We start from the raw sequence: 27273 nt of genomic DNA, 5'->3' as shown, positions 1-27273 counted from the left end.
TGACTCCAGACCCACAACAATGCGGTTGACTTTCAAATCCTCTCTGAACAATGGTAGTTAGGGATGGGCAATAAATGCTGGTCTAGCCAGTGATGTGCACATTCCATGAATTAATTTTTTAAAAAGCCCAAAGCTGGAAGATCCAGCAAAGCCTCTCTATACCCTTTGTCGGCTGAAGAAAAAAATCATTGGGAAGGTCTCCTGATCCAATGGGAGAATGGGTTGTTTAAAAAGAAGCTAATGGAGTCAATTACTTTTGCCTGCTAAAAGCTGCTGTGCTGCTTGGACAAGGATGGAATATTATCTGGAGAGGATCAAACCAGCTTTGAGCAGTAGAAACATGGTACAAGAGAAATACTTTGGAGATCCACTCAGCTTTCTCAGGGAATGATGGAGTTTTTATGTACAGTTTTCTCTCTAAAGATTAAAAGGATTGGTTGGAGTTCACAATAGTTTAACTTGAGTAAGTGGAAAGGACTGTGAAAATGATCTTTTTAATCCTATCACATCCCTCCTCATTACCAGGTTGAGTCAGCGGAGCATGCAGATGTGCCAATGTAGATCAATTTGTTTCATGATAAATAATGAGGACAAAATTCCTTTGGCTTGCTTTACTGCCACTATCCTATTCTGCCACTGGTCTTTGACCCTGCCTGGGTATCAGGGGTCAGGTATATAACATATTTCATGGTATCTATGACAGTGTAGACACACCTTGTGCACTGGCTAGAGGGAAGGGAGATGGGATGAGAAGATGGCACCATACAGCTATTGTGGTATTCTGCTGATGGACCCATACCAAATGTTCCAGCCCTTCATGGCAAAACATTACTCAGGAGCAATTTAGGACATTCCAACTTATGACAATAGCCTGGAGACCTTGGTGGGATCTATTTGCACTCCTCCCTAGATTTCAGGAGTTTTGGTGTATTGTGTTGCCAATTGCTGTTTGACATTCAGATTGTTGGTGCAAAGGTAGTGATGGCAGCATTGGGGGTGGGGGTGTGAGGTGGGAGGGGTACAGGAGGGAGGCTGTCGGATATTTGGGGTGGGGGAAGTTGGGTGGTGAGCCTCCTCAATGGCCCTGCTGAAGTTACAGCAGCTGACTGGGAGAACTTCTTTGGAAATTCTGTGCCTAAAGATAAAACTAAATGATAAATACAAGTTGAGAAATTACCTTGTTATAGAATAAGAAACTTTTCTGATAGGAAACTGGTGGAAAAGGATCACAGTCCACTTCAAATTGTTGGAAAGTGCAACAAAAATATATGGCGCTTGCAAATCATAAACTGAATGCTAGGCAGCCTGCTGGTGGAAGTAAGCACAAAGGAGCAATTACGTTTGTGATATTCTTATGGGTATTTTTTTGACAGGAGAATTTGGAAATTCAAGTAATGTTAAACTACCACACCAATCTGAGTGGACTAACTACAGCAATAAAGCTTAGCTCTATGCTACCATTTCATATTTGAAAAGAAGGCTTGCGACTTACTTTCAACATAGTTTCAGTGAAGTATGCTGAAATAAATTTAGACCTCGGGTCTGCTAATGAAATATTGGGAAAAGCTGGAGTTAGAGTGAGTTTCTGCCACGAGGTATTCAACTAATTCACTAGGCTCAGTGCTCCTGATGTACTCCTCCTGCAGGATGAAAGAGAGAGACATGTGGGTTTGCTTGGGTGTTCTAAGAACCACTCTTGGTTAAGTCTGAAGGCCCCTTAATGCATCCTGGAGAGTGCTGGCCACCACCTGGATGGCCAGAGTTTAGTGTGCTGCATGGCTGCCCGAAACTCCATCCACCTCCGCCCCACTCCACCTGACTGCTTGGCAGCAGCTTTGCCTACTGGACGGCATGCTGTGCTCTCAGCTCAGGCACAGACATTCTCCTAACCCGCACTGCAAGGCTGCACTGTTAGCTTGAACCATGGGGGAGACTATTCCAAACCGGGATGATGACTTTGCAAGGGGCTATGAGCGCCTCCATCAGTGACTGCTCCATGGCTAGCTTTAGCAAGGAGATTGTACAACTTGCCCAGTCATCCAACTGTTCTGCAATGCACTAAAAGGCTCATTACTTTGTAGTCTGTACCTGAGGAGTGAAAAGCTCTGGAGCACTTAGTGGCATTGCTTGAGTGGGCAGATAAGCTACAGCCCTGTCAATGTGGCTGCATCTGAACTGTCTCAGCTGCGGAGGAATGGTCACTTTATATAATGTTTCCCAAATGTGTGGCTGCTTCCATCCCCCCACCTCTGTGCATGCTTGTGCATTACTTTCAGTATGAAGACTTAAACCAATGACATGCTGTTGTTCTCCCTTAGATTTGCCAGCAGGCATCTGCTCTGTAGACCCTGAAGAGCTACCCCTGATGCCAGAGGACTGCCAGGCTTCACATGTACCTGCGTCATGCCTGCTCTCTGAACCAGGCACCAGTGAAGATACCAGCACCTCGGTGGGTGTTGGATCTTTGGTTAGAATGTTGGTGCACTGCGGTGAGGGCACTTCACACTCACTTGAGTAGCAGGCGGAGGCAGAGAGTGCCCAGGTCGCTGGCAGTCGGAGGGCTGCTGGAGACCAGGACGATGCTGAGTCGAAGGCAGATGATGAGCCTCTGGAATCGTCCATTAGGCAGCAGATGCTGGAAGTCCGGTGAGCTGTGCGGGAGGACCTGGCGGAGATCTATGAGGGTCTCCGTTGTGGAAGAGTCCATGCAGAACATGAGCATTGTGTTGACCCTCATGCCTGAGCGCACTGCCTCCTCCACGGAGAGAAAGACGACTCTCCAGGAGAGGAAGCTCCAGGAACAGAATCAGGGGTTCCTGGGGTTGCGCTCAGTCCTGCAGGTCCTCACACAGGCACTGACCTCAGGTGGTCAATGTCAGTCTGGGAGATGGATGAGGCACCCAGTATCCCAGACAGGTGCCCGTCCATCAATGGCGAGCAGGGAAGTCCAGAGTGACCTCACGTTAGCACATGAGCTGCCTGTCATCTCTGCAGGCTACACCCAGGGCGCTCTGGATGATGGCAGCAGCTCCTCCTCCCATATGCTAGTGACTGTGGCATCTGATGAGACTGGGATGGCTGGGGAGATGCCAGCCATGGCACTGGCCATTCCCTCCTAGGCAGGGCCAGCACAGGCTCCACTGGCCAGAGGACGACCACCAAGGTCATCAAGGCCAACAGTCTGCCTCCAATGCCGGTGGCAGCGAAGGGGCAGGGGGGAGGGGGGGTGGGTGGTGGTGGTGCGGGGGCACCAAGACATAGCACTCATAAACGTAAGTTTAGGGTACCGTGTGCACAAGATGGACAGGTCACAGATGATCATCTGTTGTGTAATGTTTTGTTTATGTTTACTGGCCTGGGAATGAAGACCAGAGAAGGTGATGTTGATTTTTTTAGGATTGTCAAAATGAGATAAATTTTGTTTTTGCCGTAACAGCCTGAGTATGCTTCGCACTTGCATTTTTTGGTGCAGGGTACGTCAATATGTAATGCTGGACGTGAATGGCTCTAAACTTCATTGCACTGAGTGAACTTAGGGTTCAAGCTTAGGGTTCAGACATCGGGGATGGAGGTGGTAGCGGATCTTTGGAAGCCTAGTTGAAGAAGAGTTAGATTAAGGTTTCCCTGGTTTCCCTGCCTCCCTAAAGGAGACAGAGGTCTGCCTCCACGCCCTCAGCATTCTCCTCACCGTGTGCCTCTTCTGACTGGATTCATCATCTGTGTCCTGTGTAGCTATGTCAAGATCCTCTTCCTCCAGTGGGCCCCCCCTTGCCAGTGCCAGTTGTGGAGACCGCAGCATGTAACCACTATCAGCGACACCCATTCTGGGGGGTGTTGTAATGCACCCCCTGAACTCTCCACGCATCAGAAGCAGATCTTCAGAAGACCTATGGTTGACTCTATCACCGCCCTTGTGGAGGCATGACTCCTGTTAAGACCCGCTGCTCTGCCTCTGTTCTTGAGTGTTGGAGAGGTGTCATAAGCCATCTTTTCAATGGATAGCCCTTGTCACCCAGCAGCCATCCATCCAGTCGGGCTGGGGCACTGAAGAGCCTCGGCACGTGGGAGTGTCTGAGGATGTACGCATCATGGGAGCTGCCTGGCACCTTGTACAGACTTGCAGAATCTGCGTCCTGTGATCACACACTATCTGCACATTCATGGAGTAGAAGCCCTTCCTGTTGATGAAGGCACCCAGCTGACCCCCACTGGCACCTTGATGCGCAGTTGATTGCACCCTGGGTGCAGGGGAACCCAGCAATCACTGCAAAGCCTCTGGCTTGCTCAGCCTGGCTGGCTTTGTCCATACGGTAAAGAATAAAGGCCAGTCCCCACATTGATGCAACTATGGACAGCTGATTGGGAGACTCCACAAAGATCCCACCTTGAGCCCTGGAAAGAGCCGGAGGCATAGACGTTGAGGGCCACTGTGACCTTCAGAGCCACTGGCATGGGGTGTCCACCCACACAATCGGAGGTGATCTCAGGCCCAATCATCTGACAAATGGAGGTCACAGCCTCCCTGGAGAGGTAGAGCCTCCTTTGGCATTGCACCCCAGACATATTGAGGTAGCTGCATCGCTGCCTGTAAACCCTGGCAGCAGGATGGTGGAGTCTTCTGTGGCCTCTTCTGCCTTGGACTGCTTGCTGGCCCTGTGCCCCTTGTGTCTGTGCTTCTCCTCCTACAAGTCCCTCCCCTGGAAGCTGCATAGGGACACCTGGCCTCCTCTCTCTTCTGCCCCTCTCTTCCTCCTCAGAGGAGGTGCCACCAGCAGAGAGCACAGTCCCCATTATCAGGGTAACAGAAGGCTGTCTGATACCTGGAAGGGTCCACATGGTCAAAATCCTCCGGGAGCCTTGGAAACAACAATGAATCTTGAAATGAAGCCTGGAAATGCTAAGAATGAAGCTCAGAACAGAGATGAAGCTGTCAAGTTCCAATAAACAACCAGCAGCAAATTATCTCCTAAACTCTACAATACTCACAATGGCAATGCTGCTGACCCTTTTTATTCTGCTCTTGGATGAGGTTTTGCAAATTGCCAGCTGCCCACCTGCCCATTTTGCCCGTGTGACAAGCGCGAAATCACACAGGCAACATCAAATCAGATTCAGTTGGGTTTTAATGGCTTTAAGTGGCCTCTTAATTGATGGCGGGCGTGGCTCCAAGCACACCCGCCAACCTGAAAATTGCACGCGTGTGAGATGGCGTCGGGACGCTCGCCTGACATCTTTCCGCACTGTTTCACACCCGATCGGGCCAGGCGTGTGTCCGCCCGCGAGGTGTAAAATTCTACCCTTGTATTTTGACTTATATGCTTTTTTGTGTCTGAAATTTTTGATCTTGTATCTCTGATCTACTTAGGCAGTCATGATTGTGAAAACTATTTCCTTGCATCACCTTGCTTTCTGGGGTGGGTGCTTGGATTACTCTGCTGTGCATACCATTTGCCCAGATTTCGACATTGCTGTCAAAGTCACAGCAGTTCCTGGAGTCCGCACACATGTAATTAAACACAGAAACTGCTGCCAGTGATTCTTTTCCATCGGGTGCGCTGTTGAAGCCCTCAAAGACTACAATCAATTAGGAATCACTGAACTGATGAAAAGTCACCCTTTTATGCTGTAATATCTGCACCGGTAGAATATGGCTGAATAATTTCGAATGTGGCTTCTATTGCTGTACGAGTCCAAAAGAAAATAGTGTCTATCAAAGCCACATCAACGTTGCATTTTAATTTCACATAGCTTGCCATTTGATCCAGGTGATAAGTTTTTTCAAATTTGTTTATGGGATGTGCGTGCCACTGGCTAGGCCAATGTTTATTGCCCATCCCTAATTGCCCTTAAGTAGGCGGTGGTGAGCTGCCTTCTTGAACCACTGCAGTCTTTGTGGTGTAGGTACACCCACAGTGTGGTTAGGAAGGGAGTTCCAGGATTCTGACCCAGCGACAGTGAAAGAACAACAGTATAGTTCCAAGTCAGGATGGCGAGTGACTTGGAAGTGATCTTGCAGGTGGTGGTGTTCCCAAGCATCTGCTGCTCTTGTCCTTCTAGGTCCTTATGTGACAATTATGTACCAGCTGTACTGGTACACAAGAGTTATTGCTGTTGGTTTTGATAAACAACCTGCCAGTTGCTTTTTATGTTTTGCAGAATATAAACTATTCACATGAGATACCAACTAGAACAGCACTATAACAATTATTATTATGTCCTCAGTTTTGCCATATTTAGCCAGCAGCTTCTTTCTGAGATTGATGCTATGTCTGAATTTAAACTAAAGGGTAATCTACATATTGGAATTTTTCCATTCACCTTAGTTCACTGGCATGTTTCATTACCGCACCTCTCATAGAAATTCTCTCCTAAAATGAGAATTTTTATCATTGCGCTAATAACATGAATATAACATCTGTAATTAATTTTTTAATCTACTTCTTTCTCATTGGTTAACTAATGTGCTGTCTATTTTTCTGCTTTCTAATTGTTTAATCTCTATTTTTAAAATGTTATCAATCATTAAACACAAATGAACAGAGGCAAAATTCTAATTGAAGGCAATGAATTTCCAGCAAGTATTCAGGTAGTTTCTTAGGACACTGAGCCAAATATTCTGGACGTAATCCCTGCTGCAACAATAGGACCATTTTTGGGACAGGACCCTGATTAATTCATTTGTGCAACTTGCCATATCTTTTTCCCAGAGCAATGGTATTATCAGCCCACCTCTGTGTTCCCCAGCCAATCAAGAAAGGCAGTGCTGACGCACTTAAACAAGTAATGAAAGATCTTTATATCAAGGGCCCCTGGCAAAACTCACAGTAGCAGCAATGATTGTAGCAGGATTCCAGGGGGAAAGATTAAAGAACTGCAGAATATGGAATATAGGGAAAGGTTGCGTATCTCCTCAGCTCCCCACCCTTCCCCACCCCCACCCCCCACCCCACTGCCCCAGCTGCCTGGACACAGTGCGAGTATGGAGAGAAATCCTTTCCCCTGAGGATGTTAGGTAGAGGCCAGACAGCCTCACCATGCAAACGTGGCTGCAAGTTTCAGAGTATGCCAACAGCAGAAGTATGGTGCCAAAGACCTGGATTCAGTTCCGGAAAAGGTTTAAGGACCTCATTTTGTCTGGCAAGATAAGTATCCTCCAACTCTCAGCGGGCAGTCATCACCCTCTCACTACCCAAACAGTCTCCTGCACAGTGCTCTCTGACCAACACAGCTTTATGTCACACATATTCCAGAGACTCCAGCCTCCACCTCAAATTTCCATCTTAACAGGCATCCCTCACACTCACCCTCAACCTATTGCCCACTTGCTCCCATTCCTCACAAGCTCTGTTTTGTCTTCTGATTCCCAGGCGTCTAAAATAATCACACTTTTCGACACAAATATTGGGGCTGACATTAAGGCCTGAATTTTTCAGGCGGCGGGTGGGCTCAGTGGGAGCGGGCAGGGGCAGTCGCAGAGCCGACTGCCGCCCGTGATCGGCTACGCGCTGTCATTTTATGCGGGCAGGTCGATTAAGACCCACCCAGTGTAATATGCAAGCAGTAGGGCTTAGTGCTACCTCAGCACTACCTCAGCGCTAGGGCACAGAGCTACCTCAAGGAGATTGAATTGATTTTCAAATAATTAAATAATTGGTATAGAAATGTATTTAAACATATCCCCTCATGTGACTGTGTCACATGAGATGGGACATGTTTTTACATTTAGGAAAAAGATTTTATTTATTTAATAAAAGCTTTAGGAAACCTCAGCCCGCTCGTGGAAGAGGTTTCCTAAAGAATGCGAAGGCCGCCTGGCCTTTTCTCCTGCCTGGCAACCATAAGGTTGGACGGGCAGAGTTACCAATTAGATCAATTACTTTCTTCATGGTCTTAATAGGCCGCTTATGTATCAGTGGGCATGCAGCCGACTCCGGCGTGCACCCACCGAATTAAATATCGCGGGACTACACGATGATGTTGGGATGCAAGCCCGACATCGTCGCATGTCATTTTACGCATCGGCATGTCGGGTCCACCGCTGCACGCTAACTGAAAAATCCTGCCCTAAGTGTATTTTTCCAGATCTCTCCATGTACTGTGAAAAGATTGTAGTGCAATAGTGAGTGATGTGACATTCTGCATATACATGGATAGGTAAGTAATTTAGCCATAGTCCATGAGGGACCATAGGCATCTCCTCTCTATTAGAGAGAGACGATTGGTTATGTATCTTGATGGGTGCCGCTCCTCATCAAGCTCAGGCCCCTAGTCTACCTCAGCCAGAACAGGAATTGAATTCAAATTGAATGATGTTATTCTGAACAACACACAAGCCATCTAGCCAACTGAGCTAACCAACCCCAATATACATGCATACATGCACATAACAATATAGTTCCTAACTCTTTTTAAATAATAAATCTCCTTAAATGTTCACCCTTCATCCTCAGCGATCACACTCCTAACTCTCTGCATTTTCTCATTGCAGGAGAAGGCAGCCCACAACTCCAGGGAGAGGCAGAGAACCAGAGGTGGAGCTGCATCCATGGCCACCATCACCCTGCTGGAGGAGGAAGCACTGGAGATTGACAATGTGGCAGTGGAGTAGCCATTGCTGTTGGAGAAATGGGGTTGCCCCAGAGACCAGGCGAAGCATTAAGTATCACACTGCAACTTGGCACTGAACTGTCACTCATATTGAATCAATATCACCAGAAAATAAAACCTCATGATCTGCTCTGTGCTAAGGGAATCCAATTTCATCTAGGTTCAACATAAACTCATGTCCTTCATCTCCCACAGGTACATTGATGAGTTGGAGGGGATGTGGGAGGAGCCAGAGGAGGAGCAACATTTTGAGGATGGATCGTCACACGACTTCCCACACCCTCCGCCATCGCAGGCACACTCATCTGAGTGGGTCCAGCAACACACATAAGTAGGGAGGCACATGGTGAGGAACACTTTACATGTGGGCAGGAGCAGGTGCTGGATACAGGGATAACAATGGAGAGCCCCCATCAGAGAGAATGCAGGACACTTGAAGCTCTGGTCAGCTGGACACCAATGCTGAGACTCAAGGATCTTATACTAAGAGGAACCTGTGGATCAGTAATGGGAAATGTGTATGCTTCTGTCAGAATTTCCTGTGGCTGTGTGCAGAAAATGGAGACCACCTCTAAGAGGAGTGCCACATCGTCTCAGACATTTATGCTGATGACCACCTCCATTGAAAGAGTGGAGCATCAGATGTGCTGGGTCACCGAGTGCATGATGGTCCACATCAACGGCCTGCATGCTATGGCTGCCAGTTTACACAACATCCATCACTGTGTTGCCTTGGTAATGGAATGGCACCTTGACGTGCAGCCAAGTGCTCTCACTCTCTTGGTTAGCAGGGAAGTGCAGATGGGCCCTGAGAGGGAAGATGAATAAAGGGCACATGGCAGTGGGGACTTGTTGCAAGGCATTCCAGGTCACAATCCTTCCCCACCCTCCCTCAGACAAAGCCCCAAGTGCTATCTCCTGCCCTGAAAAACTGAACCTGCTCCTGCACAGCTGCAGGTGGGCAGACTTTGGCTGGGCCCTCACAGGCTCAAAAATCCAGAGGACATCTTCCACAGGCATCTGAGCAGTCAGGGCCAGGGAAAGAGCAACCTTCCTCTTGCTCTGCTGCAGCTGCAGGGGTAGCACCATGTAGGAGTAATAGAAAACGTATGAAGAAAAAGTCTTAGTTGAATGCTTCTTACATTGTTACTGTTCCATTGATGCTCTTTATTGGAATAAAAGAATTAGTTAATGTGAAATACTCAGAGATCTTGATGGAAAGCTTGCAATGCTGTAAATACACTGCTCAGCATTGTGGGCTTCTCTGGAAAAGTAAATCTGCGGCTGCAGACACCAACAGCATATCAGGATGCTCCTTCTTCTCTGCAGGGGAAGATAGTAGGCACTGTCCACCTTCCTCTTATGCCAGCTCCAGTCCTCTCTGCAGTAACATGTTGTGAAGATACAGCGGACCATATCAATACTGGAGATTCTTGATGGGACATATTGAAGAGTGCCTCCTGGTCTGGCCAGACACCTGAATTGCATCTAAAGGGCCCAATGGCTTGCTCTGTTATTGTCCAGGTGGTGACATGGCTGCTGTTGTACCTTAGCTATTCCTCTATGTTAGAGTTCCTCACTGAGATGATGAGCCAAGTCTTTAGTGGGTATCCCTTGTGCACCAGGAGCTAGCTGCTGAGGCTGGCTGATAGAAAGAACACCTACGGAGCTTGAGATTATCAAAGGATGAAGGAGTCCTGGCAGCTCCCTGGGTACCTGGCACAGATTTACATGAAGTTCCTGCAGTGGTCTTATGGCATTGGTGCATGAGCTTCCTCAATGCAACTTTATATGTGTAATACTTTACACATGGCTTAGTAAACATAATCAGGCATTGTTCAGCTCACTGATGTACTTTGTTCAGCTCATTGATGTACTTTGTTCAGCTCACTGATGTACTTTGTTCAGCTCATTGATGTACTTTGTTCAGCTCACTGATGTACTTTGTTTCACTACTTCTGTAGTTTTTGGGGAGTCTCCTTCAGTGAAATCATCTGACAAAATGGTGTGATGTGCCTAAGCAGACTTGTACAATGCCTCAATATTGCACAGCTTCTTTCAGAGGCAGGGCTGTAAAATTAATGGGATAATAAATGGCCTGTTTTGGTCTAAAGACATTGCACTCATAACAGCCTGACAACAGCCCTGCAATGATAGGAAGATGATAAAATTCCATCATTTTTTGGTTAATACCATCCTGAAGGCTATTGCAGAGAAATTTAAATATTTAAATATTTGATGCTAATGATGCTTACGTAAAAATAGATTGTATTGCTTTTAAAGGTTTGCTTTTCTTCAGCCAGACATGTTATTATCTCTATTATCCTGTGATTCAGTGATATACAAAAGAGGATACCAACTATTTAATGCGATCAGATGTCTAAAATGGTCTTTCTTCAGGTTTGGCTGGTTTGGATTGGATGTACAAAAAGTTCCAAGTCCCATCCTAAACTACATTGGAACAGCATTGGCAGCTTTAAGGTAATGACTCACAGGTTCAAAGATATACAGAACTGTATTGGCATTAAAGGGATATCTGCTACAAATAGCTGTGTGCACAGAGGTTGGAATCTATGTTCAACGGAGTGGCTTGTAACCAAAATGGCAATGGCAATGGCAATTTAACAACTGTGTTAAATAGAATGAAGAATGTGTTTTTATCAAGCTGAAATTTATCATGCTTTTCTTACTTTAAAGCTTCACTTTGAAGGTACTTCAGTTATGTTCCCTTGGTTCTTACGCCAATCACCTTAAACCAGATTTGTCCAACCTTTTCGCTTGGCCAGCCACATTTCCATTTTTTTCTCTCTCAAGGGGCCAGTGAGCAAATTTCAGAAAGATAAGATTTGGCACAACATTAAACTGAGTTTCAAAAATATTTGAGATATTAAGAAAAGAAACAATTGATGAGCAATTATAGAGCAATGTCATAGCAATAAATTATTAAGTTAAAAAGAGTAATTAATAAAAATGACCAGAGTGTGAGGGTCAGAATGTGTGCCAGGCTCACTCCCAGTCTTAGGGTTCTCACCCACTGTGGCTGGGAGTATGTGTTGGTGTGTGATGGTAAGAGCGAGTGAGAAACCTGAGACTGGGAGTAAGGCAGGCACACACACACACACACACACACTCTCTCACTCCTACACACACACACTCAATCCCTTGCCCCCTCACTCCTCTCCACACACATACATTCACTCACGCACTTACTCCTCCCCACACACACACAAACACTCACTCACTCTCTCACTCCTCCCCCCTCCACACACACACTCACTCTCTCACTCCCACACAAACACTCGCTCACACTCTCACTCCCAGTCTCACATTCATTTACTCTCTCACCGCCCCCCGCCCCCCGCCCCCCAACACACACAGACTATCACTCCCACACACACTCACGCAATCTCTCACACATGCCAGCCAGCCTCTTCCCCAACCTCCTTCTCCGACACCGGGTTCCACGGCATTTCAATCCCTTGCAGCCAGCCTCTCCTCCCAGGAGGTTTATTTGGACTCTTAACTTCTGACCTGTGTTAATTTGTGTTGTATTTTTATTATTTCTCTTGGATTTTAGTCACTAATAAACTCACTCTTTCTTTGACTTAAGAAAGCCTGGTTAAATTGGCTCCTTCTGAAACATAGATACATTTGAACTAGGAAAAGGTATCCACAAGGAAAGGGATCCTTTTTAAATTAACCTTGATGTGACCAGCCGAGGGGGCTGAATAAAGAAGGGGAGGCAGTTCATCACTCCTCACCCAGGAGTGTAACAAAATTGGGATCCTGTTCGGGAAGTTAACAAATTGGGGGACCTCACCCGGGGGTAGTAATAAATTGGGGGCTTGGGCCAGGATAGTTCCCACAGACAAAACAAAAGAATCAGAGTGGGGAAAGTAAATTTTTCCTTTGAAACCAATTTTTTTTAAAGTGCAAAAAGGTTTCCTTGAGTCTGCCCCACTAAAGTGTAAAAATGCCCACATTTGATGCCAGTGTTTTTACAGACGGAAAGGACGTTACATATGAAAATTTAACAGTTCTGTCCCTTGAAGAGTTAAAACAGTGTTTAGGATTAGAATTTTGCCTGAAAGCCAGAAAACCCGTAATTTTAAAAGGGGTTGCCAATGGTCTACAGGTGGAAATTGAGGGTGATGAAATGGATAGAGTAGTGGTAAAGAGATTAAAATTGAAGCAGTGGAAATTAGAATTTCAGGAGAGAGAATGGGAGAAAGAGGAAAGTCAGGAAAGGGCATGGAGAGAAGAGGGAATTTCAGGACAGAGAGAGCAAAAGGGATTTTAAACTAAAACAGCTCGAGCTGAGGGGCAAGGATCCTATTGTGTCCCTTGAAGACACCACCAGCTCAGACTTAAGGGCTGAGGCAACCCAGTTTGCTCATCTAATCCCTAAGTTTGATGAAGAAGAGTTGAAGGCTTTCTTTATATCTTTCAAGCGGTTAGCACAGCAGTTAAAGTGGCCAGTCCAACAGTGATCCCTATTACTGCAAAGGAAGCTTTCAGGGAAGACTCACGAGGTTTACTCCCTCCTACCTGAGGAAAGTGTCACTGACAATGAAGCAGTAAAAAGGGCTGTTTTAAGTGTGTGCCAGTTAGTGCTGGAGGCATGCTGTCAAAAATTCTGTACCCTCAGGAGATGGCCTGACTAGACGTACCTGGAATTTGAAAGGCTTAAGCAACTTGCTTTTGACCCATGGATGCGGGCACTTAAAACAGAAGCCACAGAAGAAACAGAAGAGGTAGGCCACATCCGGGCCAACTGCTGGGGGCTACGGGAAAAACCAGTGGGATTTATCAGGGTGCATGCTCCCCGTGTGGAGAATGGTAGTCAGTCAGAGAGCATAGCAGACAAGGCTATGTCTCTGACTGTGGCTGCAAATCCCTGTAGAGGCACTCCTAAGAATGCAGATGAGGTTAAACAAATCCCTGAGAGCTACAAGGATTTTGTATCCAAAGGAAGGGTGGCCACATTTCCCCAAGATGAGGTGAGCAAGCTTGTAGTGATACTGAGGGATACAGGGGCCAGCCAGACTCTACTGCTGGGAAAAGGCATGGCCTTTCCACCAGACAGTGCAGTAAGTGCCAAGGTGTTGGTAAAGGGGATTGAAGGAGGGTACATGCCCATCTCCTTATACTGGGTGCATTGGGAGTGCGACCTTGTGTCAGGACCAGTGACCATGGGTGTTGTCCCCAGTTTGCCTGTGGACAGGGCCGACCTGCTCCTCAACAATGACCTGGTGGGATGAAAGGTAATAGCATCGCCAACGGTCTCAGGGAAGCCAACTGAAGTCAGGGAGATGGAAAAGCAGCAGGAGAAAGTGCCTGGCATTTTCCCTGACTGTGTGGTAATGCCGTCTATGGCCAGATAAGCTCTATCTGTGGGGGCTGAAGTGGAACTGCAAACAGAAGATCTTACAGCCTGGTTATGTGAAGCCTTTATCGGGAGTCTAGAAGACCCTAAGGAGGTAATAAATAAATCTTCCTTGGTGGCTGCCTAGCAAGCTGACCCACAGTAAAACATTAACTCAGACTGCTCACGAGGCCGAGGCAGAAGCAGTGCCTGAATGCTACTACGTTAAAAATGAGGCACTAATGAGGAAATGAAGACCCCCTCACAGATCTGCAAATGACGAGTGGGCAGTGATCCACCCGGTAGTGGTGCCACCGAGGCACCATAGGGAAATATTGCGGCTAGCTGACGAAATTCCGATGGCTTGGCATGTCACTCTACGCAGAACTCAAACCCGCATCAGCCAGCATTTCTACTGGCCACACCACCACAGGGACGTAGTAAGGTTTTGCAGAGCTTGCCACACATGCCAGACTGTGGGAAAACCCAACCTGCAAAAAACCCCGCAACTATGATTCCTGTGCGGCTTTTGGGGAACCACTCAGCAAGTGGACTGTGTGGGCCCCGGCCCAAAACAAAAGGGGGCCACAGGTCTATCCTTACCATCATGGACATAGTTACCTGTTTCCCAGAGGCTGTTCCCCTGAGAACCATATCTGCCAGAACAGTGGTGAGAGAAATGACCCAATCCTTTACCAGGTATGGTCTGCCCACCAAGATCCAGTCAGATCAGGGCTCAAATTTCATGTCTGAAATATTCCAGGAAGTCATGGGTTACCTGGGTGTGACACAGCTGAAGGCTTCAGCACATCAACCGCAGTCCCAGGAGGGGCTAGAATGGTACCACCTAGACCTTAAAAACAATGATCAGGGCATATTGCCGCAAGTACCCCCCATGACTGGGATAAAGGGCTAGGTTTCCTTCTGTTTGTTACCAGGGACTCACTTGATGAGTCCACTGGGTTTATTCTGTTTGAATTAGTTTATGGGAAGTTGGTGTCACTGGACTAGTGACCCAGAATAATGCTCTGGGGATCCAGGTTTAAATCCTGCCACAGCAGATGGTGGAATTTGAATCCCATAAAAATCTGGAATTAAAAGTTTAGTGATGACCATGAAAACATTGTTGATTGCCTTTTTTAAAAAAAACCATCTGGTTCACTAATGTCCTTTACGGAAGGAAATCTGCTGTCCTTACCTGGTCAGGCCTACATATGACTCCAGACCCACAGCAATGTGGGTGACTCTGAAATGGCTTAGCAAACCAGTCAGTTGTATTGTTAAAAAGGAATGATGGGTGGACCACCCGCCATTGACCTAGGCACTGGAAACAACAACAGCAATCCCGTTGACCCTGCAGAGTCCTCCTTGCTAACATCTTGGGGCTAGTGCCAAAATTGGGAGAGCTGTCTCATAAACTAGTCAAGCAACAGCCTGACATAGTCATCCTCACGGAATCATATCTTACAGATAATGTCCCAGACACCACCGTCACCTTCTCTGGGTATGCCCTGCCCCACCGGCAGGACAGACCCAGCAGAGGTGGTGGCACAGATGTATGCAGTCAGGAGGGAGTTGCCCTAGGAGTCCTCAACATCGATTCTTGACCCCATGAAGTCTCATGGCATCAGGTCAAACATAGGGCAAGGAAACCTCCTGCTGATTACCATGTACCACCCTTCCTCAGCCGATGAATCATCCTCCATGTTGCTCCTCCATGTTGATCACCCCTTGGATGCAGCAGTGAGGGTGCAGAATGTACTCTGGGTTGGGAACGTCAATGTCTATCACCAAGAGTGGCTCAGTAGCACCACCACAGTCTGAGTTGGCCAAGTACTAAATGCCATTGCTGCTAGACTGGGTCTGCGGCAGGTGGTGAGGAAACCAACAAGAGGGAGAAACATACTTTACCTCATCCTCACCAATCTGCCTGCCACAGATGCATCTGTCCATGACAGTATTGGTAGCAGTGACCACTGCACAGTCCTTGTGGAGATGGAGTCCTGTTTTCACATTGAAGATGCCCTCCATCGTGTTGTGTGGCACTAACACCATGCTAAATGGGATAGATTTTCAACAGATCTAGCAACTCAGGACTGGGCATCCATGAGGCACTGTGGACCATCAGCAGCAGTAGAATTGGATTCAACTACAATCTGTAACCTTATGGCTCGGCACGTCCTCCACCCTACCATTACCATCAAGCCAGGGTATCAACCCTGGTTCAATGAAGAGTGCAGGAGGACATGCCAGGAGCAGCACCAGGCATAACTAAAAATGAGGTGTCAACCTGGTGAAGCTATAAAACAGGGCTACTTATGTGCCAAAAAGCATAAGCTAAGCGATCCCTCAACCAAGAGATCAGATCTAAGTTCTGCAGTCCTTCCACATCCAGTCGTAAATGGTGGTGGATAATTAAACAACACACTGTTAGATGAGGCTCCACAAATATCCCATCCTCAGTGATGGAGGAGCCCATCACATCAGTACAAAAGATAAGGCTGAAGCATTCACAACAATCTTTACCCAGGAGTGCCGAATGGATGATTCACCTCGGCCTCCTCCGAAGGTTCCCAGCATCACAGATGCCAGTCTTCAGCCAATTCGATTCACTCCACATGATTTCAAGAAACGTCTGAAGTCACTGGATATCAAAGGCTATGTGCTATGACAATATTCTGACAACCCAGAGCTACCTCAACTACAGCTCCTCATACCCCGCTTCCTGTAAGGACTCCATCTCATTCTCTCAGTTCCTTCACCTCCGTCGCATCTGTTCTGATGATGCCACTTTCAAAAACAGTTCCTCTGACATGTCTTCCTTCTTCCTCAACCGAGGTTTTCCACCCACCTTGGGTGACAGGGCCCTCAACCGTGTCCGGCCCATCTCCCGCGCATCTGACCTCACACCTTCCTCTCCCTCCCAGAACCATGATAGGGTCCCCCTTGTCCTCACTTATCACCCCACCAGCCTCCACGTTCAAAGGATCATCCTCCGCCATTTCCGCCAACTCCAGCATGATGCCACCACCAAACAGATCTTCCCTTCACCACACCCACCCCCCCCCCCACCCCAACCGCCCGCACCCCCCCCCCCCTGCCCTGGGCAGCTTTCCACAGGGATTATTTGCTCCAGGACACCCTGGTGCACTCCTCCATCACCCCTTACACCTCAACTCCCTCCCACGGCACTTTCCTATGCAACCGCGGAATGTGCAACACCTGCCCCTTTACTTACCCCCTCCTCACCGTCCAAGGGCCCAAACACTTCTTTCAAATGAAGCAGCACTTCACTTGCACTTCCCTCAATTTAGTCTACTGCATTTGCTGCTCCCAATGCGGTCTCCTCTACATTGGAGAGACCAAACGCAGACTTCGGTCTGTCCGCAAGCTTGACCCAGACCTCTCTGTCGCTTGCCATTTCAACACACCACCCTGCTTTCATGCCCACATGTCCGTCCTTGATCTGCTGCAATGTTCCAGTGAAGCTCACCACAAACTGGAGGAACAGCACCTCAACTTCCGACTAGGCACTTTACAGAATCCAGACTTAATATTGAGTTCAACAATTTCAGATCATGAACTCTCTCCTCCATCCCCACCCCATTTCCGATCCCCCTTTTTCCAATAATTTATAATTTAAAAAAAAATTAAATTTTCTTTTCCTCCTATTTTTACATTTATTTCGATCTATTATTTTATCTCCATCTTTTAGCCCATTTCGATCCCACTAAGGCCATCTGCTACTAGCTTGTCCTGCTTGCTCCCTTAATGTCCCCTTTAGCACATTCCTTATATAATATCACCACCGTCAACACCCCTTTGTCCTTTTGCCTGTGACATCTTTGACAATCTCTTCTTTGCCTCTACCTATCACTGGCCCCCTACCCAGCTCTCTCTGTCCCACTCCCCTGAACCAGCTTATATTTCACCTGATTTCTCTATTTCCTTAGTTCTGATGAAGAGTCACACGGACTCGAAACGTCAACCGTATTCATCTATGCAGATGCTGTCAGACCTGCTGAGTTTTTCCAGATATTTTTATTTCAGATTTCCAGCATCCACAGTATTTTGCTTTTATAATTGTACTGAAGACTTGTTCTCCAGAACTTGCCATGCCCCTAGCCAAGCTATTTAAGTCTAGCTACGTCACTGGCATCTACTCGGCTATGTGGAAAATTGCCCAAGTATGTCCTGTCAACAAAAAGCAGGACAAATCCAACCTGGCCAATTACTGCTCCATCAGTCTACTCAGTAAAGTAATGGAAGGGGTCATCAACAGTGCAATCAAGCAGCACTTGCTTAGCAATAACACCAGTGTCCGAGAACTCTTGAAAATCTCCCAGACAGCTATGAAAAATTAGGCAGACAAACACGCCAGGGCATGAACCTTCCAGTTAGGGGTCTATGGCCAGAATTTTTCTCACAGCGTGTGGGCGTGTACCTGACACGCTCGAGTGTAAACTGACACACAACGACATTGGGCGAGCATCCCAATTTCACCGCGTACTCGCGTGATATTTCGGTCGGCGTGTGCGCGCAGGAGTCAGCAGCACGTCCATCAACAATTAAGTGGCCTATTAAGGCCCTTAACCAAATTATTGATTGGAATTTTTTGCTGCCGGTCCAACCGTTCGGTTGGCGGGCAGGTGAATGGGCCAAGTGACCTTTGCATTTTTGACAAAACCTCATCCACGGGTTGGATGAGGTTTCGACCAGCGATTAAAAAAAATAAAAACTTTTACACTCATATTTAACATGTCTGTGTTCATGTGACAGAGGGGACGTGTTTTCATTAACTTTATTTTTATTGATAAAAATCTTCAGCTCCCTGAGGCAGCTCTGTGACTCGGGGAGCTTTTACTTTGCACACTCACGCGCTTGCGTGAACTTCAGCGCTCACACTCCTCCCCGACCCTGACATCACTGAGCCAGCATGAAATCGCGCTTAGGGCCCTATCGCGGGCGGCAGTCAGTTTCTTGGCCGCTCCCAGGCCTGGTCAATGAGTGCAAAATTCTGCCCTATATGTTAGTGCTCCTACCAATACCAGGTGAACACTTAAAAGCCCAATTCAGTGGCCCGTACAGAGTAACAAAGAAGCTCGGGGAAGTAAACTATCTAACTGAGACCCCAGATCGGGCAAAAGCAAAGGCTGTGTCATATCACAGCCGAGAAGGGGACAAGCAGTCTGTCCCATAGCCACCAACCAAGAAGATGAGGGTAGCAGGGGGATGAATTGGAGGGAGACGCGGATGAAGCCCACATTGAACCCCTGACTGCTTGAATAATCAACACTGAGATACTAGCAAACTTAGACTCCTTGTTCACCCACCTAAGTGCAGAACAGTTAGCAGACCTAACGAGGCTACTCACTGTATTTAAAGGCATGTGCAGGGACGAGGCAGGCTACACCACACTTGCTCAACATGATGTGGATGTGGGAGGAGGCCCCTCCCATAAGACAACATCCCTATTGTTGGGGCTCAGAGAAGCTGGCCCAGGTGTGGGAGGAGAATACCTGCATGCTGGAGCACCAACTAATAGAGCCTAGCACAGAGCTGGAGCTCCCCAGTTGTGCTGGTGCCCAAGCTGGACAGCTCCACAAGGTTCTGCACTGACTACCGAGAAGTTAATGCAGTGACCAGAGCCAACTCCTACCTGATACCCCGGCTCGGAGACTGCATAGATAGGATAGGTAAAGCGGCCTGTGTCACAAAGATAGATTTATCCATGGGATACTGGCAAGTTCCCTTGACTGCCCGAGCGAAGGAAATCTCCGCCTTCGTAACTCCGAATGGATAATACCAGTGTTGAGTTATGCCATTTGGATTCCGAAATGCCCCAGTCGCCTTCCAAAGGCTGATGAACCAGGCAGTGGCGGGGTTATCCGTGTCGCGTGTCGTGTACCTGGACGACCTCCTGGTGTACAGCAAAGTCTGTGAAAAACACTTAGAACAACTGGAAGCCCTCTTCCAGAAAGTACAGTCAGCTGACCTAGTGGTCAATCTCACAAAGACTGAGTTCACTAAGGTTCAGGTCTAGAACACGTTATAGCTCACGCACAAGTACTGCCCTGGGCTGCAAAGCTATAAGCAGTAGCCCAGTTCTCCATTCCCACAACAAAACAGGAAACCCTCAGGTTCCTGGTGTGGGACCTACTGCAAGCTCATCCCAAGCTTTAGCACAGTAGCCTCCCCACTGACAGACTTACTACAGAAAAAAGCAAAGGTAGCATGGACTGAGAAATGCCAGGCAGCTTTTGAAAAGCTGAAAGCTATTTTAATAGGCGAGCCCATGCTTGTAGGTCTGAGTTTTAACCATTGATCCGAGTGGCATCAGGGTAGGGGTGTCCTCCCCCAGGAAAACTAATCAGGGATAGAGAGACCAGTCGAGTATACCTCCAAAAAACTAAACCAGCATCAGAAATGGTACCCCACAGTGGAGAAGGAAACCCTCAGTTTACTACTGGCTCTCAAATGCTTTGAGATATATGTCCAAAATGAATAGAGTGAGACCACAGTCTATACTGACCACAACTCTTGAACTTTTGTTGAAAAGTTTAAGACATAGAATGCCAGGTTATTCCACTGGAGTTTGTTTCTCCAACCATACCACTTAAAAATCACCCACATTGCCAGGAAATCAAATGTGGTTGCAGACGCCCTGTCCAGAACTTAAAGAAACCCGGTTAGAACGGAAGAGATAACATTGACCAAGGCTAGGAGAATGAATGTGTGTGTGAGTGTGTTTGTTGTTTTCTATTCCCCTTCCCCTTGTAATGAAACGAGAATGAATCACACTTCATTTGGGGTGCAGGAAAGTGGACTGATGGCATCAATTACCTATGAGCAATTTGAACTTTTTAAGGAAGATCTGTGTTTTTTTCAAAAAGAAATACAAGTAAAAACGTTAAGCAAAAGATGGCTGCTTATGTAAAGTGACCACTTTCTGGAAAATTCCTATGTGGATCATATTTGACCGAGTGGTCCTGAAAGGACATAGAATATTGCACCTGAAATGTGTCATGACCTCCTTCAAACAGAGGTACTTGAAAGACAGATAGGAAAGATGCAAAGGACTAAACTTTAATCTCCTATGGTTGTGGAGACAAAAGACTGATTTGCACATCTCAGCAGATATTCAAAATCCATCAATAAAAGCAAAACACTGCAGGTGTTGGAGATCTGAAATAAAAGCAGAAAATGCTGAAAAACTCAGCAGGTCTGGCAGCATCTGTGGAGAGAGAAACAGAATTACTACTTTGAGTCCATATGACTCTTCAGAGCTAAAGAGAAGCATAAATATGATGGATTTTACACTGTTTAAGAGAGGGTGGAGCAGGTGGAACGAGATAGAAAGTGAGGGATAGGTGACAGCTGAGGAGAGATTGACAAAAGTGTCATGGATGCAAGACAAAGGGAGTGTTACTAGTAGTGGTAAAGAATAAAGACATTGCTAATCATGGCACAGAGATAAGATAGCAGAAGGCGTTAATAACATAGCAATGGTCAGCGCTCTGTGAAAGTAAAACTTAAATACAAGTGACAGGTGGCCCTGTGGGGGGAGGGGGGTTTTGAGGAAAAAGGATAAAAAATTAACAAATAAATAAAAGAATAAAAAAAAGTTAACAAATTAAAATAAATAAATAAATGGATTAAGAAAGGGGTCAAGAGGGAGTAGAGAGATCATTGTCTGAAGTTGTTGAACTCGATGTTAAGTCTGGAAGGCTGTAAGGTGCCTAATCAGAAGATGAGGTGCTGTTCCTCCAGTTTGCATTGGGCTTCACTGGAACATTGCAGCAGGCCAAGGACGGACATGTGGGCATGAGAGCAGGGTGGTGTATTGAAATAGCAAGCGACAGGAAGGTCTGGGTCTGAACTCTCTTTCCTTGGCCTTCGTCAATGTGCTCACTTCTCTGGGCAGGAGTCCTCCCTCCTTTCAACAGATCCTTTCACCCGCCTCCAGTAATCTCCCTCCACCTGGACCCCTCCCTCTGGCCTCTTACCTGCTCTTGATCTTTTCATTGAGAACTGTCAGCATGACATTGGACATCTCAATTTCTCTGCTCCTCTCACCCACTCCAACCTGTCTCCTTCTGCACTTGCTGCACTCCTTTCCCTCAGGTCCAACCTGCCGACAAGGGTGGTGCTGTTGTTGTCTGGCATACTGACCTCTACCTCTCAGAGGTTGAGCGCCAACTCTCAGACATTTCCTTCTACCTCCCCCTGGACCGTGACCCCACCACTGAACATCAAGCCATTGTTTCCAGGACTGTCACTGACCTCATCTCCTCTGGAGATCTTCGTTCCACAGCTTCCAACCTGATAGTCTCCCAACCTCAGTCAGCCCGCTTCGACCTCCTGCCCAAAATTCACAAACAGGACTGTCCTGGTAGACTGATCGTGTCAGCCTGTTCCTGTCCAACGGAACTCATTTCTTCCTCTCTTGACTCCGTTCTCTCTCCCCTTGTCCAGTGTCTTCCCACCTACATCGCGCTTACTCTGATGTCCTACATCATATCAACAATTTCCAGTTCCCTGGCACCAACTGCCTCCTCTTCACCATGGACGTCCAATCCCTCTACACCTCGATCCCCCACCGGGATGGTCTGAGGGCTCTCCGCTTCTTCCTCGAACAGAGGCCCAAACAATTCCCACCACCACCCTCCTCTGTCTGGCTGAACTTGTTCTCTCACTGAACAATTTCTCCTTAAACTTGTTTTACTTCCTCCAAATAAAAGGTGTGGCTCTGGGTACCTGCATGGGCCCTAGTTATGCCTGTATCTTTATGGGGTATGTGGAATATTCCTTGTTCCAGTCTGACTCAGGCCCCATCTCACAGCTCTTTCAGTACATTGATGACTGTTGCGGTGCTGCTTCATGCTCTCATCTGGACCTGGAAAAATGTATTGATTTTGCTTCCAATTTCCACCTCACTCTCACCTTCATATTGACCATCTCCGACACTTCCCTTCCCTTCCTTGACCTCCCTGTCTCCATTTCTGGTGATAGGCTGTCTACCAATATTCATTATAAGCCCACCGACTCCCACAACTACCCCGCATACAGCTCCTCACACCCCGCTTCCTGTAATGACTCCATCCCATTCTCTCAGTTCCTTTGTCTCCGTTGCATCTGTTCCAATGATGCCACTTTCCAGTACGGCGCTTCTGACATGTCTTCCTTTTTCTTTAACCGAGTTTTCCCCCACAATGTGGTTGACAGAGCCCTCAACCGTGTCCGACCCATCTCCTGCACCTCTGCCCTCACACCTTCCTCTCCCTCCCAGAAACATGATAGGTCCCGCTTATCCTCACTTATCATCCCACCGCCTCCGCATTCAAAGGATCATCCTCCGCCATTTCCGCCAACTCCAGCATGATGCCATCACCAAACACATCTACCCCTCACCCCAATCAGCATTCCATAGGGACCATTCCTCCGTGACACCCTGCTCCACTCCTCCATCACCCCCAATGCCTCATCCCCCTCCCACGGCACCTTCCCATACAATCGCAGAAGGTGCAACGCCTGCAACACCTGCCCCTCCTCCCTCCTCACCATCCAAGGCCCCAAACCTTCCTTTCCGGTAAAGCACTTCCTTCAATTTGGTCTATTGCATTCGTTTCTTCCAGTGCGGCCTCCTCTACCTTAAAGAGATTAAACGCAGACTGGGTGACTGCTTTGCGGAACAACTTTGGTCTGTTCGTAAGCATGACCCAGATCTTCCTGTCACTTGCTCTTTCAGCACACCACCCTGCTCTCATGCCCACATATCCGTCCTTGGCCTGCTGTAATGTTCCAGTGAAGCCCAACACAAACTGGAGGAACAGCACCTCATCTTCCGATTAGGCACTTTACAGCCTTCCGGACTTAACATTGAGTTCAACAACTTCAGATCATGAACTTTCTCCTCCATCCTCACCCCTTTTTAAATCCAATTTTTATTTATTTATTTTTAAACATTTTATTCTATTCTTTTATTTATTTGTTCGTTTTTTTACCCTTTTTGCCCAGCCCTCCCCCCTCAGGACCACCTGTTACTTGTTTTCACGTTTTCCTTTTACTGACCCTTGTTCTGCTATTAGTACTTTCCGAGAGCTTATCTTTACGCCACAATGAACACCTTCTTTACTGTTTACCACTAGCATTAACACTCCCTTTGTTTTGTGTCCATGACAACTTTGTCAATCTCTCCTTAGCTGTCACCTACCTTTGACCTTCTATCTTATGTCACCTGCTCTACCCCCTCTTAAGCAGTATAAAATCCATCATGTTTCTACTTCTTTTTAGCTCTGACGAAGAGCCATACAGACTTGACATAGTGGGCAGAATTTTGCCCTTGATGCATTTTGAGTGGGCGGGCCAATTAAGGCTCGCCCAGCGGCCTGCCTGACAGGAAGCACTATGCGATTCCTGTGCGGGGGCTGGGGGGGCGGAGGGATTCCCCATCTGTCAAAGTGTGCTCTTTTGCGCATGCGTGCGAAAGAGTGCACTGCTCCCTGAGACAAAGTCCTGTCTCAGGGAGATCACTGACAGTCCAAAAAACTTTAAAAATAGAAAAATTAAAAAATTATTAATATGTCCCCCTCATGTGACAACGTCACATGAGATGGGACATGTTAATAAGAAACACATTAACTTTATGATACATTTTTAAAACGGGCATCAAACCTCATCCCGCCAGTGGATGAAATTTCATGTATTATCAGGAGCCCGCTGGGGCTCCTGGCCTGCCCACCAGCCTTCAGGTTGGACGGGCAGGGTCTTTAACAATCTTAGTTATCTTGTCAATGGCCAATTAAGGCCATTGACAGGTCAGAGGGCTGTCTGCCCGCCTTCCTAAAAATTTAAAGGCACCGGGATGACATCGGGAGTTCCTCCTGACATCATCCCGCGTCATTTTCCCGTCGGCGAGTGGGCCCCACCCCCAAATCACCGATGAGAAGATCCTGGCCATTAACTCTGTTTCTCTCTCTACAGATGCTGCCACACCTGCTGAGGTTTGCCTGTATTTCCTGCTTTTATTTCAAAATCAATCTCCTGTTGATTTATATCCCAGAATATATAAATGGTCTGAGATGAAAAGGACATGGACTTTGGGTGCAAGTCATAGCTTTTTCCCTTCCAGAATACACGGGCAAAAATCATTTAAAAAGCTGCTGTGCTGGTGTGTGACTGTGCGTGACAGTAAGCAACCACCTCCACCTCTCAAACCTCCCATGCAGCTTGCAGGTGAAGGATCTCTCTCTCTCTGTTGCTGGAGGTAAAACTCAGCAGAAGCCACAATCTAAAGGAAATATGACAGCCTTTCAGCTACCCTGCAGAACTAAGTATCTTCAAAATAACTGCAAAACTGTCAAAGTCAGCTCTACCGCAATCACCCAACTTAACGGCTGCAACATACCACCATCTATGTCTCACTGACAAGCCAAAGACTGATTCGTATATTTTTAAAAACTTTTATTTGGACTCTTAACTTCTCATTCCTCATCTGTGTACATGTATGTTGCATTTTTTAAAATTATTTTTCTTGTATTTTAGTAATTAATAAATTTATTCTTTCTTTGACTCAAGAAAGCTGGTTAAATTGGCTCCTTCTAAAAAGTAAATACTTTTGAACTGGGAAAAAATATCCACAGAGGAAGGGAACACTTTTAAAGTAACCTTGTTATGACCAACTGATGGGTTGAATAATGAAGTGGAGACAGTTCATTCCTCCTCACCCGGAAGCATAACAAAATTGGGGTCCCATTCGAGAAGTTAACAAATTGGGGGACCTCACCCAGGGACTGGTCGTAACACAGCCAACAAACTACTTAAAAGTGCACTCGCTATCGTAATGTAAAAAAAAATGAAGAAAGTGAAATTAAAATATTTTCGTTCAAGGGATTTCCTATCCAAATACCACTAAAGTTAAAAAAAAAAAGAGCTGTCAATGTTAGGAAATGTTACTCATAATAAAAAAAAGACTGGCATTTAATTAATTCCTTTATAATATCACTTAGAAAGGTTTCAAAGTAATTCACAGCCAATGCATTTACAATCAGCTGCAGTGAGTGTTGCGTAGGCAAATAAGAGTGAAACAGATTGCAAATCCATTTAAGTGTATGGAGACCGTTACTATTAAGAGTGACATATATCAAAGTAAGTAATTCACTGGAATCAACAATGTATGTTTGCTACACCTAATGAAGGACAAAGGCCTGGATTTTGCAGTCAGCAGTAAGCAGCCTGTGCTGCTCATTCATTACACATCCACTTGCCCAGCGACCCATTATTGCACTGAAACCCACTGTGATTAGAAATCCACTTTGGTGTAGCATCGCTCTATGATGGACCTGGACTGTGTAAACAGGGTAATCAACCATCTCATTAACCAATCAGATTGAAGAATCCTATGGCACTCAGAGTCTGAACCAGAAGTGTAAGTTTGAATTGTTAATGCAAAGTCAAATTATGTATGGAAAGTGAAATAGAGGGAAAGAAAGAAAGATGGGAAGGCAAGAGAGTGTGATAAAAGAAACAGAAAGAAATAATAATTGAAATTTGAAGGAATGAGATTCCACAATTGTAAATGTTAATTTTCAGGGCCAGAGGAGTTGTTTAGCCTCGACTTTTCACACCATAAAAAAATCACTTACACTGGAATGGACCAGCCTTAACTTTTTCTGCATGTCTGGGTAAGTACCACAATTTCAGGCCCTTCCATTTATTTCAATGCAGAATCCCTCAGCGAGATACTGGTGTAGTAAAGCTTATGGAGGAGCAAGGCAACTTAGGCAGCAACTTCCTGATTTCTGCATTTAACTGCATGTGCAGTTATCAGAAATTATTTTTCAGTTTTACTCTCCAATAACAGTAAGCAGTGTTAGTCTCACCATAATTCTTACTGCAAAATCCAAGCCAAAGTCTTTGCAGGACCATAATTACAGGTTTCAATCCAGTTATTCTAACTCATTTCAGTGCTGGAATTCTTATTTTTGTGAAAACTGAGAGTAAAGAACCGACGACAGAAGAAAAATTCCCCTTAATACAAGACAAGGAATTGGAAGCCTTACAGGTTTGGCAAATGGACAAAAGTATATCTTAGCAGCTTGTTAGGTAAATTTTGAGTGTAAAACATAGAACTTTTAAAATATATAGCTCCTGAATTTCTTCAGGAGGCAATGAAGGCAGTTATACCAGGATGATGCCTCGCTGGTGCCTTCCAGTGCTAATCCCAAGTCACGAAGTGGGTACCTTGTTTATATGAGGAGGAGGGGCAAGCATCATTAACAGCCATGTTGATGCTCATCTGC

At 46.5% G+C, this 27273-nt stretch overlaps 1 protein-coding gene across 1 annotated transcript in view; it reads left to right on the top strand.

Moving 5' to 3' along the window:
• The window catches only part of LOC121274009 (transmembrane protein 144-like), an 81215-nt gene that overhangs the window by 14920 nt on the left and 39022 nt on the right, over window positions 1-27273 (top strand). Inside the window, exons 9-10 of the mRNA XM_041181175.1 lie at window positions 11008-11088; window positions 26939-27026. Coding sequence (XP_041037109.1) covers window positions 11008-11088; window positions 26939-27026 — 169 coding nt within the window. The remainder of the gene's footprint in view (window positions 1-11007; window positions 11089-26938; window positions 27027-27273) is intronic.

The sequence above is a fragment of the Carcharodon carcharias genome, chromosome 1 (assembly GCF_017639515.1).
Source record: "Carcharodon carcharias isolate sCarCar2 chromosome 1, sCarCar2.pri, whole genome shotgun sequence".
NCBI lineage: Eukaryota > Metazoa > Chordata > Chondrichthyes > Lamniformes > Lamnidae > Carcharodon > Carcharodon carcharias.
This window is presented reverse-complemented; position numbering and strand designations above follow the sequence as displayed.